The 23,790-nt window shown below is 41.6% G+C and overlaps 1 protein-coding gene across 2 annotated transcripts in view; it reads right to left on the bottom strand.

The window, feature by feature from the left end:
- The window catches only part of LOC109983403 (ataxin-7), a 33,592-nt gene that overhangs the window by 3,808 nt on the left and 5,994 nt on the right, over positions 1-23,790 (bottom strand). Inside the window, exons 3-12 of one of the 2 annotated variants that reach the window (XM_020633105.3) lie at positions 22,803-23,116; positions 22,543-22,611; positions 14,726-14,830; positions 7,044-7,338; positions 4,412-4,743; positions 4,130-4,212; positions 2,158-2,438; positions 1,769-1,958; positions 1,455-1,576; positions 176-1,325 (exon numbers count right to left, since the gene is read on the bottom strand). In XM_020633105.3, coding sequence (XP_020488761.2) covers positions 176-1,325; positions 1,455-1,576; positions 1,769-1,958; positions 2,158-2,438; positions 4,130-4,212; positions 4,412-4,743; positions 7,044-7,338; positions 14,726-14,830; positions 22,543-22,611; positions 22,803-23,007 — 2,832 coding nt within the window. In that variant the 5' untranslated portion in view covers positions 23,008-23,116. The remainder of the gene's footprint in view (positions 1-175; positions 1,326-1,454; positions 1,577-1,768; positions 1,959-2,157; positions 2,439-4,129; positions 4,213-4,411; positions 4,744-7,043; positions 7,339-14,725; positions 14,831-22,542; positions 22,612-22,802; positions 23,117-23,790) is intronic. The other variant, XM_020633104.3, reaches the window with a different exon arrangement.

The following is a 23,790-nucleotide window of genomic DNA, read 5'->3' as shown; positions in this document are numbered from 1 at the left end:
TGAACAGGTTTTTTTTTTTTTTTTTTTTATCTCTTTATGAATTTGAACAATTATGGGGTTTTACTGATTAATGTTCATAAAACCAAAAGTTGCTCACTTAGACTAGCAAAGGTTTTAACTTGCTTTATCTCCTCGTAATGAAAGAGCATGCTGAATGGCTCAGTACTGAACCCACCTGATGTAAATGGGAGTTGTTGGGTAGCCCTGGCGTCCCTGAAATGCTCCGCCCATGCTTCCCATGGATGTTGTTAATGGCAGGTGACTTGGCCACTTTGGGTCTACCTGTTCCCGCTCCTGGTCCCATCCCCGGCCCCCCTCCTCCTACACCTCCACTAGTAATGCCAGTGGATGCAGGAGAGCTTTTGCGCTTTTTTCCTTCCAAGCGCCCGTCTGAGGGGTGGTGGCTGAAGCTGGTGTGGTGGTCAGATGAGGACTGGTGGTGAATGAAGGGCCCTAGGGAAAGTGTGGAGTCGCTGCTGTTCATCACCACACTCATACGCTTAATGGACTCCGCAGGGCTGCCTGATGGAGGACCCCTGGCTGACGGTCCTGAGGAGCCGCCTGCTGACCCTCCAGAGGGCTCGGCTTTGAGGCTGAGTGAGTTGGTCCGCACGGTGGGGCCACAATTCAGCCCCACACTGTGGACTCCACTGTGGGAGGAGCATAACGACGATGAGGATGTAGGACCTAATGAGCCATGGTGGTAAGTGCTCCCTGAGCTGCCGACATTTGCACAGTTCTTCTTAAAAGACGAGGAGGAGAAAGAAGAGTTGGCATTAGAAGACGAGGAATCAGGGGGGCCGTGGGATGAAGACAGAATAGAACTGTTCTTTCTTTTCTTCCCCGAGCTGAAGCTAGTGCTGCTACTGTTACTATTGGCTCCGCTGTTACCCCCACCAGTGGAGTTGGGGATGACAGGGGTGGAAGAGCCAGAGGTGACCTCTTTTGGCTTGAAGGACGATGACGACTTGGTAGTGCTGCTGCTGGAGGAGCGAGACTTGAGTGCCCGGCCTGAGGCTAGGGAAGGAGCTGAAGAGGATGACGACGAGTGGACTGAAGGCATCTGCGGCAACGAAGACACTTGTCGGGCCTGCGTTATGCCGTAGGCCGGGTGCTCAGCCCCGCCCTGAGGGGAGCTGCGGGCATTCAAGGTGGTCCCATAGGAGAGCATGGATTTACCCTCGTAGGATTGGCTATAAGGAGTCTGGGACAGGGTCGCAGGGGGGGCCAGGAAGCCTGAAGAGGGAGTGCTACCATGGGAATTTGTGCTTGTCCTATGCGTAGATGCAACGGAGGAGGAGTTCTCCAAGGCCAACGGGATTTTCCTGCAATAAAGATAAATATTATTCATGAGCTTTAATCTGTTAATCAGCCAACACAGCTGCCGTAACAAAACACAAAAAGTAATTATAGATAACACTGGTCAATATGAAGTGTGGACCGGAAAAACTTACTTCCACATCTGAGAGTTGACATGCTTGTCCATCATTGTGGTGAGGGTACATCGCACTCTGTCCCACCGCCGGTCAAAGGAGTAACAGCCTCTGCCAAATAGTCGACTTCCAAATGTGCAGTACTTGGGACAGAAAAAGCAAACAGATTACCATATTTTCAATTATGATGTGTACAGCTAATCAATGAGATAAGGAATACAGGGTTTATAATTTCTGAAAACTGGCAAGATGAAGTCAGAAAAAAATGTAACAGATGAACACATCCAATCCTGCACAGTAAATGTAAAAAAAAAGTGATGTTAGAGTGCACTTACAGCTGCCGGCCGAGGGTGATAACCTGAATAGTGACAGTCCAGTTTGTCAGCGTTGTCCTCCCGTTCCTCGTTCTCTCCTTCGTCACTGGAGGGTCGGGAAAAACCATCAGGGGTACTTTGGGGATGGTGAGGTGACTCTTGGACTACAGCAGGGTCTCCAGGGGTACCACCTCCGTGACTACTGTTTAGTCTGATGGACAAGTGTGAGAGTCAACAGTTAGTTTGCGGACCCCAGGAAGAATAGATTCTCGCTATGCTAAAACCAATGGGGATCCAAATAAACAAACAAACAGGCAATTTGTAGTGTCGTTAATTTCAGTGATGTGATTTAACTATTACTAAAAAACAATTTAAAAAAAGAAAGTATGACGTTCTGGCCCAGGACGTACCGAGGAAGACCAGGGCTGTGAAATTTGGGTTTGCTGAGTGGCGAAGGCTTAGTGGTGTCTGGGGCAGGGCCGTTGCCATGAGCAACCTGGTGGACATCATGGGCAGCGGCAAGGTGGGAGGTGGGGTGTGGGTCCCTGAGAGAGAGGTTTTGCTGGGAATGGGGTTGTTGGAGTTCTCTCTCCCTCTCCCGCTCCCTCGTTCTGTTCTTGTGCTCGGCCAGCAGCGTGTCAAAGCGCTTCCTCCGCCCTGGCACTGCCCTCCGCTGGCTTAAGGAATGTGTCTGGAGGGGTACAGGGAAAATCAAAGGTCAGAATGAGTGTGTGGAATTGGGGTCCAATTTGGATTCAAGCAAATTATGTCCTTTTTATTTTGACATGTGTCAAATCATTTTGGGGATATGACAAATATTTTTGCAACAAATAATTGCAACCCTTGTTGTGATGCTGCATGATTATTGTTGTCAACAATTTAACAAAAGCCCAGTACCACCAGTGAATCACTCTATTCCACATATAAGTTCAGTCTGTACATCTAAAACTAAAAACAGGCCTTCTTATTTACCTGTGTTCAAAGTCAAATATAATAATGGAGTTAGTTTATCCTAAATAAATAAAAGTATCTTTATTGATCCTGGATTAGTTTGATGATAAAGGATACAATTTTAGTGCTGCTAATTGAATCATTGGAATATCTGTGTGGGAGGTGGGTATAAAAATTGTTGCCCGTATAAATCCAATTCCAACAATTAGAATAAAAGTGAACAGGCTGGATTGCAGACGTTACATTCTGTTTTTTTGCACTGCACTGAAAATTACTGCTCTGCAACTACTCCTAACTCATTGAGTGATGAGTTAATAATCATTTGCTCTGAGTTTCAGAATTGTCTATCTCTTCAACTGAACCAGAGATAAAGAGACCCCTAATATTAGCTAGATCCTCCTCTTTTATAACGCAGGGAGACCAAAGCTTCTTGGGCCGATCAAGAGTTGCCAATGACAGCGGATATTAATCCCGTTGAAAGTAACATCTGGTTTAAACTGAGCTAAAATAAGGAAAAATTACACTTGTATCAAATTTTCCAAGTGAAGCTAGTACACCTAGCTTGCTCATCTCCACAAGAGAGGATAACAATGCTCCAGATCAGGATGCTTCCTTTAAAGAGAAGAATTTTGTAAAGGCACAAATTATTAAATGGGAATTTTAGCAGGATTTGGTGTAAATGTCTAATCAGGTTTTACAATAAATTCACACTGACCTAGAAAGTTGAGATCTGTTGTTTGGGAAGCTGTGCTGGCAGTGCCATATTAACCAGGATGCATTGTGGAAAAGCAGCTGCAGCCTCTACCTTGTTTCGCTGCATTTTTTGAGGTCTATTGTTGCTCATATAAATAAGGCTGAATTAAGCTACATCTCTGAGAGATGTATCGTATTCTTCCTTAATATTTTGTAATGCAATTTTGGTTGTTCAATAAATGGTTTTGAAACTAGAGAGTTCTTTTAGGCCACCATCTATTCTATTAAAAGGCAACACACACTGGGCTGCTGGTGGCGCAGGGGTTAGTGTGCGCACCCCATGTATGAAGGCTTTAGTCCTCCAAGTGGGCAGCCCAGGTTCGATTCCCACCTGTGGCTCCTTTCCCGCATGTCAATCCCCACTCTCTCTCTCCCTGATTTCAATCTCTATCCACTGTCCTATCTCTCCAATAAAGGCACAAAAGCCCAAAAATAAATCTTTAAAAAAAAAGGCAACACGAGAGAATATCAGCAACAACTGCAGGCAATATTCTCACTTCTCATTCAAACCTGACTCAGAGAGATAATGTTCACATTAGTTGAACTAACACTATGGCTCCTTACACATGGGAGTAGAAACAAAAGGTTTTATTTTAGGTGAAACTGTATGACTTTACCAGCCTTACTTTGTTAATGATTAACATCCATAAAACCCAGAATAAAACAGTGTTTGGTTACCTTGCATGTTAGGGATCTTGTGCATGGTTTCCGAGCTGTAATATCCACAACCCCACAGTGGATATCTGCATTGAACTCTCGCTCTGAAAATACAGAAGAGAAGTATGAGGGAAGAACTTGTTATGTATGCACATTGTGACAAACCCCCTCCCCTGGTAACTTGCTATACTGCAAGTCATGTTCAATAAAACACGATCCTATACATTTTAAGTCAAAGTCAGCAACCTTAAGGAGATAATGACAACACAAATCTGTCATGGCGATAACCTTCCTCCAACTGACCTGTAACTTTCTTGTTAATGTGGCGTCTGCTACTGGCACTGCTGCTGATGTCCTGCTTCTTGTCTGAGAGGACTGAGAGGTGGCCCTTGCCGTTGGGAATCTGACTTGGGGCCAGTAATGGAGGCTTTGGTATGGAGGGACAGTTAAGGCCTGTTTTAAGGGCTGATGATGAGGAGGAGGTTGTGATGGTGGTAGTGTTGGAGCTCACAGTGGTGCTAGAGGAGGATGTAGAGGAGGATGAGGTGGTGGCGGGGGCAGATGTGGCCTGCACCAGCTTAGCTGACGAGTCCACCCTCAGATGCATCTTCTCCACCTTGACAGCCGGAGTGAGGCTGGAAGAGAAGGTTACAGAGATGAAGAGGGCAGCAAGGAGGAAGCTGAGCGTTAGAAACACGGAGCCAGTGAGAAATGCATGGTAAGAGACAGATGTGCACGTATGGATGGGTCTGGAGGGACAAAACACAAATCTAATATGATACATCATTTGTCAACAACTCAAAAATCACAGAACCCCATAGACGAGATTGTGTCGAGGTTTAAATTGAAACCTGCAGCACATTTGGTATCTGCAGAAAAACGTTGTCTTGCAATGCTGCATTCAAGTTCTTGTGCTCCTCTGCTTATCATGAAATGTATATCTTCACTCATACACAAATATGCCAACCGTCACTCTTAAATTTGTTGCTTCAAAAATCAAACTACAACAGTCTACAACATTGGTTCTCAACCTGGGCTCTGGGACCCCCTAAGGTAGCCAGACTTTGTCTGTTCTGAGGTTGTCAAAATTAGATAAGCAGATATCAACTTAGGCACTGTTACCTCTGTAAATACGTCTTAACAGTATGTGTCGTGCTGCCGGAGTGCAACGGAATATTTTCAGTTTGCAGAATTTTTTAAAAGCTTCAAAATCTGATCATCACTGAAGTGGAAGTCATTCAACGGCCATAGATTGTATGATAGCAGCACAGAATTGTCTCTAACGATGGAGAACAACAGAACACATGACTGCAACTTTACTGACTTTGTGGCTTACTTAGAGTCTTTTTGGTCATATCAACCTCTTACAATCCTGGATTTCCTGACTATGCATGATGGGGATATGTGTATGCCATGTTCACGTTGCGTTCCCATGCTTGTGCTCGTGCATGAGCAACTGTACAGTGCTGAAGCCCACCTCTTCCAGCTGTGCTAGGACCAAGGAAGTTTACCGTACATTAAGTGTGCTCACTAGTCAAACAAATTGGACTTATAGGGTCAAAATGTTTGGGCACTGTACGGATTGCCTAGTGAGTGTGCCCTGGAATACAAGAAGGAGGGACCCCAAAGAAGAAAGGTTCTAAACCACTGGTCTATAATGTCAAACAGAGGATCATGCCAATTCCAGCATCTGAGTGACCCACTTCAGTACATCAATATTATCAAAAAGAAATTATCACATACAAGTATGTCAATAGTTTGCAAAGTGTGTGTCTCTGTACAGTACGTTGTAGAGGCTGCACTTGCAGCTCACCTGCTGTGTGAGTCAAAACAAACAAACTGAAGCTTTGTTTTGGGATTATGTCTTCAGGTCTGGGAGCAAGCATGGCAACGTCAAACTCACTTTGTGTAATATGAGTAAATTAACATTTTCAGACTACAGTAGACTGCTGGATTAAGGTACTAATGTTAAGCTTCCAATTGTTATCACACGCAACTTCCAGGTGGTTATCAAAATGCATGCTGGCCAGAAAATCACATTCCCAATGTGGAAGCCTTGTTAGATACAAAGTGGCTTTTAAACAGTTAAATATCAACACAATTTAGACACTAAATAAAAGACTGGCCCATTTGTACAACTGTAGAGCAGAACACACTAATAAACAGATGTTGTCACACCTGGTATAACATCACAATGAAGTTACATTTAGATTAGATATTTGACATATTAGAGTTCATGTTTGTCAAACAACCAATGTTAAAATACTCATTTTGATTGTTGAGTAGGAATAATTTCTCAAATAATGTGCAGTTGATATACATACGTTGAGTGGGCTATCTATGATCTCAGATTATACACTATTTTATATTACAAAGAAAACCTGAGAATTAACCTGTGCATGGTTTAGCCACGTGAGACAAATCAAGTGTCTGGAAAAAAAAGCAACAACTTGACAGTCACTTGGCAGTTTGTCATGTGGTGAGTCAAAGACTCGAAGCCTAAGATTATTATGAAAGAAGGATGAGTCTGTGACAGGACGGAGTGTTAACAGAGTAATACCTCTTCTCTTCTTGAGTTAGCTGAACGCTTTGTCTCAAACTCCAGTTAAGCTTTCATTATTGACAGGTCAATCTTTGTAGCAGTATTGTTTCAGGCACACACTCTGAGCAAGAACTAAGATTTTGTCTTGCGTTGCTTACCCAATGCTCCGTTTTAAATTAAATTAAATTAAATCTGTTACAAGTAGAAGTTGTCAATACAGCAAGAGAGATGTTAAAAAGCCTGATTTAACATTTCCCTGTTGTGTCTTAACTTTTTCAATTGCTGCTCTGATATAAAAACGATTAATTGTTCAGATTTAGCCTTAGTATATTCTAGAATATTTCACAAACTTGGCAACCCATATAACTGCCAACGCTGCTCAAATATACTTACATCTTGTCTGGCGGTAGCATCCTGAAGGGTGGAATGGGAGGTCTTCGCTGAATGCCTGGCAGCTTGTCTTTGGCTGGTTTTGGGAGTTTGGGATTGGAGGAGGACGACGACGTTGTAGAGGAGCATAAATTGGATCCAGCGGTGGAAGGTCGGCCAAGGATGTTCGCACTGGCCACTCCTGCTACAGACCCCGAGCCCAACCCGGGCCCGATGCCGCTTCCACTGCTCCTGCTCCTGCCCGACACGGGAAAGGGCGAGGTGGAGGCTGGTTTGCTGGCAGAACTGTGTCTTCTCTCTGCAGCAACAGAACAAACCAAGCTGGCATTAAAACATAACTCAGATCTTTTGATGTGCAGCATTACAAACATAAAACAAAGCACATCAGACAGACTTTTCTATGTGGGTAAAGGGACAAACATTGGGCCGCAAATTGGGAGAAAAGGCGAGAGAATTAGTAGCAAGAAAATCTTCTCTAACAGAAAGTGTGAAGGTTTCCTCGACAACAAATAAGCATCATTTGTGATTCATGCCAGCTCATCCTGAAATAGATCCAGGCAACAGGTCAAGAGCTTTATTTTCTGAGCTTCTTACAACAGCTACTGTGCAAACTGATAAAAGGCAGTATGACAGCAGGAAAGGTTAGGCTGATACTGAGTTTTGGATGGAAAGACAAAAATAGAAGGAGGAAAAAAAAAACTGCTCATCACTCAGTGCATGCATCAAAAACTGAATATCTTCCCCTCTGGAAAACAGTACCCCAAGCTTTCCAAGCATCATCAGACATTGATCTCTTGAGTGTGCACCCAAAATAACAAGAGACGTTTACAGCCTGTCAAAGGAAGCTCCCATTACTTTATTTTAATTGAAGCAAACAATGATGAAATAGCACACGCATTATATTCCCATTGACGTTTCTACATCTAGTCTGAAGGAAGGCTAAGGTTGTTACATTTTCGCTACTTCTGCTATACCATGTGCTTTGAACCATCGGTTCTCAATTGGTGGGTCTGGGTCGTGGAGCAGTTTCCAGTGGGTGGCTGTTGTTCTGTTGATGTTCTATTACATGTTTTGCACCGTCTGAGGTCCAATCTGCACAGTTTTGTATTGAAGAAATCTGATTGGTTGAAAAATATCGGACATTTTAGGTCTTAGTTTTTCATGGAGTTGGTGGTGGGTCCTTTATGCTTTATAGTACAGAAAAGTACCAAAGTTATGAAAGAAAAAACAGATATAAAGTCTTATTGTCAACCCAAAGAGGAGCGTGAGAAACATCCTAGCAGTGGGTGATCAAGTAGAGAGAGTGAGCGCCAGTAGTTACAAACAAAAGGCAGGTACAGATATTTTCTGACTGTCTCACAGGGGCTACGCTCTAAAGATCTTCAGAAACTCATCTACACCTTAGCCCAAGCGTGAAGGATTTTGTTTGATTGCTGCTGAAGTTGCTCTCCTTCCTGCCTGCTGCGTCCGTCTCTTTGCTCCGCCCCCATTCACAGCCATACCACACTGACTGTTGTATTCACAGGTCGGCAAAGACGTCTCAGTTAAATGCACATTTTAATGTTAGTTTCTGACACAGAACAGTAGACAGACAGACAGAAAAAGCAATGTTGCCTGGTCCCTTTTTTCTAAAGTCCCAACCTGCAGACTTTAATTGTGAGTTTCACACCCCTGCACAAACACTGAGGCCTCAATGAGAAAATAAAGAGAGCAGAATCACTACACACACTTCTTCTGGATTATTAATGGTAATTCAGAGGTATGTTTTAATTTCAGTATATGTTATATTTTATGTGGTATGTCTTAAGGGACCCTTACTAATGTTCAGTTAGGACATTTTGTTGCCTTGGTATCAAAACAGGGATTCATATTATTTGATTTTAACTAGTATACAAAGGTTCATAGTACTGGAATCGTGACAACTCTAATGTAGGCTCATTTCAGCACAACACTGACTCTTATCATTGAGTCCATGATTAATCGTTTGCCACAACAAAAACTACAGAAGGAAGAAAGTAGGCCAGCAATCTCATTAAGGCATTTCAAGTTTACTCCGACTCGCACCAAAGACTAGAAACTTGGCTCCCAAACAGATATACTCTGCCTCCAGGGTCACAAAAGGGTTCACACAAACTGTGACCATAAGTGGAGTGAGAGAGAGAGCCAGAGACACAGAAAAAGAGGGGGCTGTCGTCTGTTGTCAACTTGACCCTCTTGTTGTCAAGACTGAGGAAGCAAAATAATGAGGAGGAAAACACAACCAACAACCCTCCTCCTCCCTTCCTCTTCAACACAACAAACCGTCACCTGCAGAAGTTCTCTGATGTCTCTGACATCGTCTGGGTAAAACCAAAGAACTGATGGTGGATTTTGGCAGGCACTGATCTCCTCTCACACTGGTGAACATCCAGGGAGTGATTATTAAGATAGTGGACACTTAGAAATACCTTGGTGTTCACCTGAACAATAAACTGGACAGGACCTCATCATTCACTATCATTAACGCACTATATGAAACAGGCCAGAGCAGAGGACACTCGTGTGATACAGAATGCAGGGAGCACTCCTAAGGACCTTTATCACGCTGTGGTGGCATCCGCCATGCTTTACAGAGTGATCAGCTGGAGCAGCAGCATCACAGCTGCAGACAGGAACAGACTGAACAAACTTGTTTAAGATCTGTTCTGGGCTGCCCCCTTGACCCTGTGGAGGGGGTTGAAGACAAGAGCATGATGGCAAAGCTGTCATCTCTCATCAAGAAGAAGAAGTTTTCCAGGACTAACTGAGCCTAAGCACGATTACCTCTTGTACATAACGTCGTAATACAGCACATGCATGCTATATGTTATTATGAAGCGTGCTCAGTCAACAAACTAGCCACACTTGCCTCTTATTTTAAGTCATTTTAATCAGACACAGCAATAAATAAATTAAAAAATAAAAGAGACGCGCGGCCGCACATCGGAGAAGAAGAAAGAGAACATGACAGCTACTTTGTGGCTTATATTGACTCATTTTAGTCAGATACAGCCACGAAACTCTGGATTTCTCCATAATGAAGGCTGTCAGCGTTGTGTACCCGCGTGCTTGTGCTCGTACATGAAGTGTGCCAAAGCCAAGGAAGTGTACCGTGCCTGAACACGATACGGAGCGGTCACACTGGCCAAACGAACTGGACTTTAGGGTTGAAGCGTGCTTGGGCACGGTACGGATTGCCAGTGCGACCGCCCCCTTAATGAATTGTCCCTGAATCGTTTCGTAGCCTCAATCGAATCGAATCAAATCATTTTGTAAGGGAGAGATTCACACCGAAAAAGGTTTATGTTATCTTCTTCTTAAATGTTAAGTGAATGTAAGAGTATTTAGCTTCAGGAGCACTAACAGGTTTTGATTTAAAAAAAATCTAATCCTTTAGCGGGCTAACTCCATGGTGTAGCAGGGGAACTAGGCTGCAGGCCAAAGCTCAGGCTCAGCAGGTGATCTGCAAACAAGCATGTTGCTGCAGAAACAGTGGAGGGATACAACACGCGCGCACAAACACACACACACAGAGCTGTCGTCCCCAGTCTGTTTCAAACCCCAACACACACAGAAACACACAGTTTCAAATTGAACAGCCCTCCCCTCTATTCCCCCTTTTCCAAGGAAATCCTGCTCTCTTCTCACCCAAGGGCCTCTCTACACACCCATTCATGGCACACTCCTTCACTTCGGCTACTTTTTCTTCCCCTCCCTCCTTCTCTCCGTTCTCTGCAGCCTCGTTCTGTCCCAGTCACAGTCGACAGCACACCCTGCACACACACTCACACCAGGAAACCCCAGCATGACACAAACAGAACTAACACTGACAAAGGAGAGCCAACACCAGCGGCAGTGGAAGACTAATAAAAGAGAAGTGAAGAAAAATTTGGAGGAGAAAAAAAAAAAATCAACACAGACAAAAGTAATAGGAGGAGCCTTAATATCCTGTTTCACACTGTCAAACAGTTGGCTCAGTGCTAAGGGGAATCCCTGGATATGGGGATGAAGAATAAATTCTAATAAGTGTGACACAAGCATCTTGTTCAATCCGTAGCATGGCATGGCCTCTGAACACTATTTGTGTAACAATAATAAAATGTTTCTTCTGGAAAAATTTATAAATACACTGTTATTAGATTTTTCTCACTTTATAAAGTTAAAGGAACATCACCAAAAAGGTGAGTTTGCTCTTCACACACAGTGCTACATTGTGTAAGTTCAAATTGAATGCATCCAACAACAGCCTTGCAAGTAGCTGTAGAGTCTACAGTGATCTGTGTCAACCCTGCTGAGTTCAGCTGCAGCCGGAGAGAACACGGACATTTAACGGGAAGGGATGAGCTCAAAGAAGCAGCATAAACTCATACTGAGACCATCTCTGTGATGATGAGTTGTGTCGATGCTACATGGAGTAAGGAGGGGGAACGGGTACTTTTTGGTAATGGTACTTGATTGGTCAGTACCAACAGTACTGTTAAGATCAGCTCATGTTACAGTTGGCTTCTTTTAAACCTGTTAGAATAATAAAATAGTTTGGTTCAATAAGTTGCAGCAAGCTTTTTTTCCAGTATATTAGAAGCACCTGCCTCCGTTTCAAATTAGTACATGAGCATTGGAAGGATGTCTGTCTGTTAGGGGTGGACTGTAAACTGGTATCAAAACTGGCAACAGTCTTAAATTTTGCCACGACATGGATTTTTGTAATGCCGTCATTAGTCAAGTCAACTTTAGGGTTAGACATTTTAAACAACCAAGGTTGACCAAAGTGATTTACATTGTAAATATTAAACATAATAGTAAAATCATTGCCGGGTGTAAACTCATGCTATTGGTTGTAGTGCAGAGACGAGGCGACACGGATGCTGACCAGCCACAGTGTCGGGTAAATAGAAGTAGCGTTAAATAGTGATTTGTGACTGACAACATCTCAGATCAAGTCTCCAGGTATTCTACGTGTTTCCAGCAGTCTCACATGCTCTCTGATCATAGGGCACTGCCTCCTCCTCATGTCAGAGTGAGTGTCAGTGTTTACAATGAAAGTGAATTGTGGCACAGCAATCAGGTAAACTTGTGCAGTATTCTCCCCTCTCCAAGTTTGCTGTGTCTCTTTCTGTCGCGGGCTGTAACTTGGCGATGTGCTGGAATGAATTTGCATCTCCATTACTTCTGGTCTACCTGCTGACGGTGTGTTTAAACTGATGACTAGCTTGTGTAATGTCCAAGATGATTAAACAGAGTGCGTTGTGCCTTTGCCTCGTTGTCAAAGGAGCGACTGTTGGTACTAAAACTCCTGACAGTGTTTATGAAATCTCTGCTCATCGTAGTTCCACTAAAGCGCCATTAATTCAATGATTAAAACATTTCATTTCCGATAAATCCTTCATAATAAAAGTCCCTACATATTACGGTGTCGAAACATTTTCGTTGCGAAAGAGTTTCAGTTGCAGCTTGACACACCTCTGCAGGAGAGAAACGAAACTTAAAACCACACAGATTCAGTTACAAGCTACAGAGATCTGACCACACAGGGACTTATGTGAAATATACTAAAAGATGAATGGGTTGTCAATATATGCCCTTTTAAAGGGGAGGTCAAGGGAGGCACATTTAGCATTGAATCTATACTAGAATTCATTAGCATCCAATAAATAGTGAACCAATATGGTTATCAAGAGCTGCATTCATACCATCAAGAATGAAAGGCAGTGGTGATCTGATCACACTGGCATTGAGCAGCTGTGAATGCAAAGTATCAGTAAAGGCCCAAAATTGTGTAGATTGATGAATCTAATAAAGGTATTAGACAGACTGCTTGGTCACACAATAACATAAATCCACTGATTGCAGTTAAAGAAATAAATGGCTCCTTGAAAAGACTGCTTATTCTCCATTTATAACATTGTGCACCATCTGTATTGACAACACCACCATGTACAGGATGTACAGGGGATACTGTCAATACTGTTTTACTTCATAAGTGCCAAAATACCTTTCAATGATCGTCTGCCTTTCAATCAAATTCCCAATGCAGGTTGGAAAAGTGTAGTTCAGAACAACAGTCTGGCCTAGACAGGCTTGTTTCAGTCTATGTTGTTTCACAGTGTGGGAGCAGTCCTTCTCTTTGAGTGCTGTTGACACAGTAGAAACAACACTTTCTCTATGAACCATGTGCTGTTATATCTCCCTCTTGTGGCTGACCTTGACAACTGGTGCTGCTGTCAAACTTCATACACTCATTTAAGAAGCGTTAAGAGACTGAAGGTCAAAATGAATTGTTATACCGAAAAGACCAACGTTTTAAGAGAGAATACTATCAGGGTTTTCTAACTTGATGTTCAGTGTCCAATGTGACAAAAACTGCTGGAAAGTAAGACAGCGTGTCCCCACACATAGACAATACCTGGGCTAGCTGGCTAAATATATCTGCCAACTATTTTAACTTCTTAATTTTTCTATTTGTATAAGATTGCCATATGCAATAAGAGGGCACACTCTCTGTCTTGTGTCTGATAAACTGTAGTACCTGGCACACGCTCTGCATGTGATTAGAGAAAGAGAAAGAGAGATGTCCTCATACATCCTTCATATCAATGCATTGATTGAACTGTGGCGTCTCATTTGAAATATGAACTTTCTCATATCCCCCTTGTGCTACCTCAACAGGTAAAGCTTTCTGTGGGAAACACCAAGGGTCCATGTAAACAAGCTGAAACAATTCTTGACCACTTAAACCCAACTAGTAGGACTAATATAAAACCTCACCATGGTCAAACAGGCTTCCATGACAGGGGCATGGTAGGTCGGTGTCACTTCGGTATGAAGCCTTTCTTATAATTTCCTGGAAATGATTTGGGGAGTGAGCAGACAGTTTCTTTCTCTCAGCAACTGTGGGCGTTTGTGAACTAGTTGAACAAGACTCACAGTGATACCATCACTATATTCACAGATTTAGAATTCATCCATATTCCTAAGCATCTACAGTCAAAGATCCTGCGCTATTTACTGAGCAGTGGAAATCCAAGCACTGAATGCACATGCACACATTACAGGAAGAAGTAATACCACAGAGTGTGTTAATGTGTAAAATATCCCCACCACCCTTGAAGTGGTATACAGTTTCTCCAAATGGAAACAAAAGTGTTACTTCCATCTTTACTGATCTCAAGCAGCAACCTCCGGTGTTGTGAAATAAAGCCAATGGCGAAGTGCAAAAACAGGCAGTTCCTTAAGTCTCCACTTGAGGCTTGCTCAAAAAGACCTGAAAGTCCCACTGATCAAATGACCATTTTGACAGCAGAAATAAACATGGCTACAGTCTGGTACAAAACAAATGATTTTTGCCTGAATAGCTCATGTCTTTGTTGGGAAATACTGTAGAGGGGGTGATTATTTTATACAATATCCACTTATTGAAGGATAAGACTTATGCATAATTAGGGGCATGACATATATGACTGCTTCAGCTCCACCTCTTTGACTGTTGCTAGGTTGACCAAAGTTTGGTTGAGACTGCATCAGTGAGTGATGTCACTTAGACTAAGTCCATGATTGCTTTACTGTCTACTGTCCATCAGTACTTTTATCAACAAAATACAGAATCTCAGCAATTGTGTTTGTATGAAAGAAAACTCTGAAAATATGCATGCAATGTGTATGACACTTACCATAGTGTGCTTGGAAGGCTTGGGGCTTGACTACCTGGCTGCAGTGGCTGCACATCACTAGGTAGAAGTCGTCCTGTGCGGGACACTGGCCAAATATGGGCATGTCTGTACACAGGGGAGAAACCAGCAACAGAAGGCACAAGGTCAAGGAGAGGCAAATAAAATAGAGCTTTTTTCAGTCAATCATCGCATCAAAAGACAAGTGAAATCACAACTTGATCAAAGGAAAAAAAGAAAGCTCACTCAGGACTAATTAGCAAAGTCTGCAACACAAATACATATCACACCCATGTTTCAGTTCGCATTCATCAGAGAAACATTTCTAGTGATAAGAAAAAGGAAAAGGGCCGAGCCAGCCATCCAAAGGTTACCTGCTGTCAGAGAAATAATGTATACTAAGATGTAAACAAGCACAGCATGTACAGGATGTCTGTTGACTGAGTGGACAATTCATGACTTCATATTGATAAAAAGCCCTCACTAAGGAATTATATGTTAGGAGTGGTTTTCCCTTTATGTTTCCTGTCTATCTACTTCCATTTTTTTTGTGCAGATGTTGACAATCTTGCTTCAAAAAAAAGATCTGAACCTCTGGGATCTCTTACGCCACATTTTCTCCACATCAAAACTCCACAGTATACGGAGTAAACAAAGCTCCTTTTAATTCTGATCCTAAAAAAATCTCCTATTTTTTTTACAAAACTGACTTGTCACTGCATCATACAACTTGTAGGAAACATTTTTCTGACAGGTAATAGGTGAAGGCTGTCAATCAATGATACAAGATTGAAAGAAATAAACAGAACAGGGATGCGTTTAATTAAGAAAATACATTTATTTTTAATCACCTTTTGAGGTTATTTTATAAAGGAAAAAAACTGCTTCTAGTTTGGAGACTTTACAACATATAGGTGGTTTATTTATTTACAAATAAATGACTAACATCCTATTGGTTTATCTATTTACAAATAAATAAATAGGCTGTTAGTCACACGAGGCAAGCATTAAGAAATTGGACTTAAAGGAACTTGTGTGATACGATTATCAAACCCCTAGTGACAAAAATAAAGATGTTTTAATTTTCTTTAAAATAGGGCACTCCAAACTGATTTTCCTGCCAACATATCAACACTTCACGAGTCTTCATGGTGGCGTTAATGACTCTGTGTCAGACAGCGGTGAAAATAAGTTAAAAGTTTAAGGTTAAGATGAAGCTGACTCCATAATGCAGTATATAAACACATTCATTCCACACTTTGTTTTTAGGGGCATTTTATTTTCTTCAGATAATCAGACACCTTTATGTCTCATTATCATGGGCCACGTATCCCGTCTTAAATTTATTCATTTATTACTCTGCAACTTCCACCTCAAGTAAATATGCACAATTAACCATGCTAAGTTATATATTTGTGCCACTTTAAAAATCTATTTCAGCCCTCGACAAACCACTCTGTCACTGACATGGACCAGTAGAGAGAGAACAGGTGGAGCGATATTTTAGAACAACATGTTTGACTTGTTTGTCCTCACAGTTTTGCTGTTTACAACACATCATCTTGCATTTCTAACAATGTTCGAATGTATACTGAATCGGCATTCCTGAACCAACTTTGTGACAGAGACTTTCTGCTCATTGTCATGTGCTGCCTGTGGACTCACATGTCTCTCTGTCTTATGTGCAGGTGTAGCCTCTGAAAGGGTTAGTTCTGAGAAACATCCACTTGATGAACAGTCATCCTGTGACTTCAGAGAAAGATTCCAATTGAGTTGAGATTCCTTTGATAACAATCGGAATACACTCACTCAGCCTCACTGTGCCAAAGTGAGTGCATGTCACTAGCATAAAAGGGGGAATGATCTGTGGCAGTAGTATGTTGTTTATGTTACGGGCAGCTGATACAGACTCTCATTGCACTGCAGACAGTTTGCTGTGTTTTCTGGTGAAAATGTAAATTCATATATAATCAGAAAGACACTGTACCCAGGCAGTGGAGTGGGTTAGGTTATAGTGTAATAATATTAATTGTACTTTATTGTTACACCTATTTTAGTGTGTCACAAAGGACTTTAACATGCTCCTCTTCCATTCACTTAATTAAACACACACACGCACCCCTCGTCTCTTGTCCAGCTGTGCCTCATTCGGTAGGTTCATTCTTTTGTGTGCTTCTGCTCTTTCATTAATCTGCAGAACATTTTATAAAGCTGTTCAAAGTAACATTACTGCCGCTTTGAAACGTTTCCCTTGATATTCCATTATCAAAACAAGTAATGGATGTGTGAAGGCTTGTTGTTGATAAGCGTATTGCAGCGATCTTCAACGATCATCCTAAACTAAATATAAAATAAAAACTATTCTTAGGATAAGAGTGCAAGTTTCAGGTTACATAATTTACATATTAAGCAATACTACAGGTCTGTTGGGCAGTGGGCCCACCAGAGAATAAACCTTCCTGGGTGACCCACTCAGTATCGTTTATATTTTGGAAACACTTGCACCTTACAAGTTGCTGTTTTTTTCAATCAAGCGACATGTTTCATTAAATTTGCATCGCGGCTCACACCGCAGTGGCAATGTGGCCATTGCAAATGCAGACATGGCAATCTTGATATTGAAACAATATATTGTGCATCCCTACTTGAAGCCTTCCAAACAAAACATTTAAATTCAGTTTTATTAAAGCTGGTCTAGATGTATTAAAGAGGTAAACAATAAACAATTTGAAATATGCCAATCCAGTATTTTTTCTTTTTCACTCAGCACTCATTACAAACTGTCTATCAAGAAGTCAGCTTTTGATTAGAACACGTAATGTATACTATTAAAAGATTGACAACACAGGTTTACCTCAAACACTTCTGATGCAATAGTGCAGTGCTTATTTCTTCAATGGAGAAACACTCAATGGTTCTTTCTTTTGAGGGGGAAAGCAAAGATGGGACTTTGCCAGTTATGCCAGTAAGGCAGTGAAACTTTGAGTCTCACAATCACAAGAAGCATGAAGTGTTTAAATAACATGCCTACAGCTGATAATATTAACCAAGCCTAACCCTCTACAAACCACTCTGAGGCAAATCAGAGGGAAGTGCCGCTTCTCACCAGAATGTGATCAAAATTTACCCTGGCGCATAAACCAAGAAACCACCTAATTAAGTAGGCTAATTAAGAGACTGCCTGGGGCGTTATGATGAGATGCGCAGAAGACAGCACACAAGAGGAGAGAAGTGGAACCCTTATCCAATGTGTTCTCCACCAGGGCCGTCAAGGGTTCTCCAAACATCACGGGCCAAGTCTGGAAGGGATGAGGGCCATCAAGCAAAGACTGCATAAGATAAAGGGCTACCTGGCAGGTCAGTGGCATTCTGATGTGGAGATGAAGTGACAAGCCTGATGCTACTTAATGTGCATCAATTGTCTGAAGAGACTCAGCTAAGTGTCTCCTTCAGCAGCATTCGAGCAGAAGGATTGGATTTTCACAAGTCTGGCAAAGAGAAAAGGTAAACGTCTTGACTACATGTACAAAGGGTGTAAACTACATAGAGCCCGAGTAGGGAAGCACACTGCTGATGTACAAAAGCAAGGGCCTGACTACTTAGTAAAAAAACAGGGCAAGCTCAGAAATGTGACATAGAAGTACTCACTGGATGCTCTCTGCATAAGAGTAAGCAATTCAAGCAGTCATTGGAAGCAGGCTTCAAAGTTCATTTTCACCTCTACATTTTTTCACCTCTGATTTTTATCCAATACCATCTTTGATACACTGTCCTGTACATAGCAAGTTGTAACGTATTCACTTGAACAGTAGCTATGTTTACATGCACAAAACTTCTACAATCAGAATAAAATTATTCCGATTGGGGATTCCATCTTCACTGTTTACATGGACGCTAAATACAGTGATCCGATAATGACGTGTGTACGCATTAAACATTTCATCAGAATAAGAATATCTGACAATTTTCTTACTTTTACTTACTTCTCTTCCTAATTAAGCTGCGAGCTCAGCAGTATATAATTGCCCTGTTATCAATTAACAGGCGAAGAGTGTAAGTCTGCAGGAACTTCAGACGTAGGCATAGTTGAAGGGAGGGGCAGACATGCGCAGTAAGAATAGTTTTAGTTTAGCAAGCGTGTACATGGAGATTGATCCGAACAACAATCGGCACAAACCATCCCTCTTGTTCGGAAAATGGAATTTATTTTCGAATGAGCGGGATCGGATCATTTTCTCCCGCTTGACGCGTTTACATGAAGCATTTCAATTCTGATAAGACTTTTAATCTGATTATTTGTGCCAATGTTAACATAGGTAGTAACACCACATGCATTTTCCATTTAACCACCAACCTCTCTACGGTCCTTTCTAAAAAACAGGCCAAGAACAGTCCAATCCAACAGGCCAAGCAAATTTAAGTAACAGCAAGGTCAAATGGACGCATTCTCAAACTGCTGCTGCCGTTCACTTAAAGGGTTCTCCAGATTACTCGCTCGACTATGAAAGCAACCCTGCTAGATCGCCATTACCATCCTGCATTGAAATCACTGGCACCAACTGAACTGTACTGCTAAAATAGCCTTGCTTGAAAAGAGGTCTAATGCCAGTGTGCCTGCCCATTTTTCAAACACTGTTTTCTTCTTAAGGAAAGAGGAGATAAAAAGGATAGAAGCAGAAAGGAAGTAATGTTGGAGGAGAAAGAAGAAGGGACAGATGAACAGATCAAAGCTAAGAAAGGAGTCTGACTGAAAAAAAAACACAGACATAAGGAGAGCAGAGGAGGAGGCTGAGGCCTCAGTAAGACAAAGAGAGAGTGAGCGGAGGACCTGCATCGGCGGGGGAGAAAGAGAGCCTGTGAGCGTGAGACAGTGGAAGAGAACGAGAGTCCAGTTAATTTCTGCATCCTCATCTGTGGCAGTGATGAATGATCTAGGTGGAATAGTAGCAGCTCTGGCTGCCTTCGCACAGCACACACATGCTAGCTGAATCTGACCTGTGGCTGACACGGGCACAACATTTCCCAGCTTCCCCATCTGTGATGGGCAAGCTTTAAAATTACAAAGAGTGAAGGCAGATGAAAAATGACTTCATCAGTCATTTATTGCCATGCATCTTCTTTGCAATGTGTTAATCGTCCGTGTGTTAGAATGACAGCTTCACTACAGGAGGAATCTGGTGGTGAGTCATGGTGGAGAGGTGTAGTCATCCACTTGTAATACCCCTACTCAACACACACACACACCCATACACATATAGAGAATAGTGCTCTACGGACACGCACTTCTGCCTCGAGCAACCTGTGTTGATCAGCCTCATGACAAACACAACAGTCACTGACTGATACAGCTACATGACGGGGATATGTTTTAAGCCCAGTGACATGTCAAGTGACTTCACAGCCTTGAATTTTAGGTGGCCAATCTGTCTCCCAGCTTTGTTCTGAAAGATATTCTTGATATGGAGATAGAATATTTTAATCCACATTGATAGCCTTTCCGTCGCACAAAGCAGACATTTATCCAGGTCAAACATTACCTGAGTGGGGTGTTTGACCTAGTGTAATAATCACATACCATTTTCAATATGCTGTACGATATTAGACCGCCCTGCTTTTCTGTCAATCAAGTGTTTTGGACATTTTCTGATGGCACGGTGCCATTTCAATTAAGGTATGTACACACTAAAGGAAATGACACATTAGTGAGTCCCCTGTCAAGAGAACTGTAATTAACACTTTCCTTTACAGGTGCACAGGGAGAGGAAATAGAAAGTACAACTGGGAACTGATTGAAGACAATAACTGTGGGCCAGACTGATTTGAGTAAAGTGAAATGCATTTGCATCCAGTTCATGATTGGAGTTTTCAAATATCCCAGTTTCGTGTTGTGTGTGTAAACATCCTCTCACAAACCTAGATAAGCCTTTATCCAGATTTTGAGAAACCTGAATGTGCTACCTGAAATACTTGCACAGAAACCAGGACACCAGGGTATGTAAACACCTGACCTGGGTTTCTTCAAATGCAGAGTTGGTAAAGACAACCGTGACTGAGATGGTGAGAACTCATGACACAACTGCACACACACACAAAACATAGATACTGTCATAATCATGAATGCAAGGGAAGCACATGTTTCTCCAGTTCCTTGTAAACATTGTAAATATCTTAACCTGAATGAGACCAAAACCAACATAAGGAGCATGTAAATGTACTCATTGAGATATAACTTCTGGCAGACAAGGCTTTCTGCAAAGACATCACACGTTAGCATGAATTAGAAGGAAATATGACAACCTCCAAATGCACACACACAAATCAGTGATCACATTGTTTTTGGCTGTGGTGTTGACTGTCTGAGGAGGATTGTTTGTTTTTATTTCTCTAAATTCGTTTTTTTTTTAATTCTGAAAAATAGTCACAAATATATCTTCTTGACAGGAAATACATTTAGTACCTTTTTATAGATATTTTCTGAAACTGTGTTTTTTTGTTTTTTAAAGATGCATCTTTGTGTTAATCTTGGAAGTCCAAGCAGCTGTGATCACCATCCCAAATTAGCAAGGTCACATTTCATCTGCCCTGCACATGTGTTCCTTTGAGCAAAAAATAAAAACATTTTTTGTAAACAATGAAAAAAGGTGTTGTTGATGTCACCCTGAAATGCAATTGACTTTTTCCTTTTAAGAAACGTGTGGTTGGTGAGCTTCAAAGATTGCCCACGATGGTAGATTAGTAACATAATCAAATGCAATTTCATGGTTGTCACTATTAACCTTTGTGGTGGGCCCAGTCTAAGTCAGCCAACACCAAACGAGTTGTTTTCCAAAAATAAATTTGAGGCACAAACTGCTCTGAAATAGTGCTATGTGTCTTTAATACATGATGTCAGAACCTTTCCTGTCTCTGCCATTACAATAATCAGCCTAAAAAACACTATTTGTGAATTTACAACTTTGTTCAGCTTCGATGAGAAATCCTGTCATAACCTGCTACCACAGATACAAGCGGGCACATATTCACCTTATCATATTGTTTTGTTATAAGAGTAGTCTTATTTATTTGACGTTATCACATGATAACATTTTTGGGTGGAGAAGGTCAGGTCTGAATAAATCAGAAATTAATATTACATATTGGTTGGCGGGCAAGTTCTAATTAACTTAAATTTAGCATTTTGGCGAACATTTCTGTTAGCCATGTTTGTGTTGAAGCAGTGTGTGAAAATGGAGCAATCAATATCCTAACTTCACATTACTTTAAGTAAACTATTACTTAGGAGCTTTTGCAAAACATACCATTCACCTCTTTCTTTCTTTTTAAAATTGTAGATCCGTTTTTTTTGTCTATTTGGCAGGTTTTTCTTCAAAGTGACTTTAAAATGAGTAGAACCTCAAAATATGTAAGTTCCCTCAAACTACTTTTCTATTAAAATAAAGAGGCACATGAAATAGGGTAAAGGTTTCCTATTTGAAAAGGCAGCGATGTGAAAACTAAACAATTAGACTAATTTAATGAATTATTCAAAAAGCCTTTGAACATTGTTATTTCTATTTTAGGCCCATAATCGACTAAGGCGAGTGTAAGTTGTTAACTGTGAAGTCTTTTTGAGATGCAGATGTTAGGGTCAGCAACCACACGAATAACAGACACGTTTTTAACTTTAATATCCGGTAATCCAGTCAAGTCATAATGCGCAAGATTTACAGTAGGTTTAAGTTAGTGAACGACGCGTGTTAAGTGTTTGAATCAATGTGCGTGAGCAAACCTCCAGAAACAAAATACACCTTTGGCCCTACAGTAAAATAAATAACACTCACCTTCTCTGCACAAACGCATGGCTTCTCGATTTTTCCCGTAGTCTTTGAAACTTTCTTCCAATTCAGCACCTGAAACGAGGCGATCCGACACAGAGAAATAAATAGTTGCACTTGCTTGCCTACCCGTGCTGTTGCTACCAGTAGCGTTTCTTCATATTACACCAAAAACTGCATGCAATCGGCCAAAAAAGGGACAAGACTGGCAACTGCCGCGTCCTACATCGCTACCTCGCGTACATTCGGGACGCTGGGGAACTCACCGTCGTTGCCGTGGAGTTTAGCGGCGTCGACCCAGTTGCTCCAAGGCTGTCCCAGCATTATTTCTGGACTAGGTAATGATCTCCGCTCCACAACAGTCGCCATTGCTGTGGAGCCTTCTCCCCGCTGGATCTGCTGCTGCTTCAGCTGCTGCCTGGCCGCTCGGCGCTGCTCCCCCCTGACGTCATCCTCGGCCCTTTCCGACATTCTTTCCGCTACAATGTAACAACACAAGAGTCAGCGTTGGTCGCGCTCGGGATAGGAGGACTTTTTACTGATTGACACGGCAAACGAGTGTTAATTCACCGTACCCGCCCTAAAAAAAAAAAAGAAAAAAGAAAACATCAGCGTGTGTGGCCTCATTGACGAGCAACAAGTACGAAGCTTGAATAACATGTCATAGGACGCACTGAGAGGCACTTTCTCTGAAGGTTTAGGGGCCCGATAAGTGCATGCTCTGTTGTTGTTTTTTTTACACAAATTTGTGCACATTTTTTTATAATTTATATTCGAAATGAAGCATAATACATATACAATATGGTGTAGTGTAACTTAAAGTGGAAAGTAGCCCTGTACTGTTAAATCTGAATATTGGCCCTACAGCACTGTATGTTACTTAGTCACAGCTTTCACTACAGAAACGAGGTTCAATGTTCTTATTTTTGCAAGGAAGCAAGATCAAAATATTTTGCACGTTTTCTTGAATCCAATTGAGGAAATGTTGACACGAAACAACACACTGCTGGAAGGATGTGCAACATAACATTTCTATGATATAGCGTATTTATCAATAAATACTTACCAATGAAGTAAGTGTGATCATTTTATATATATTGTGTTTACCAGCATATATTTAATTTCATGTGAAGCCTCACACATAATGTCAAAGAAAATGGTCTAATTATAATCTGATTTGATCTATGATGGACATGCAACTATTGTTTGGCCTTCTAAAGACCATCTACAAAGCTTTCACAACTATCATTAAAC

This window comes from Labrus bergylta, chromosome 5 (assembly GCF_963930695.1).
Source record: "Labrus bergylta chromosome 5, fLabBer1.1, whole genome shotgun sequence".
NCBI classification, from domain to species: Eukaryota; Metazoa; Chordata; class Actinopteri; order Labriformes; family Labridae; genus Labrus; species Labrus bergylta.
Note: the sequence above shows the minus strand (reverse complement) of the source record. Positions and strands in the feature narration are given on the sequence as shown.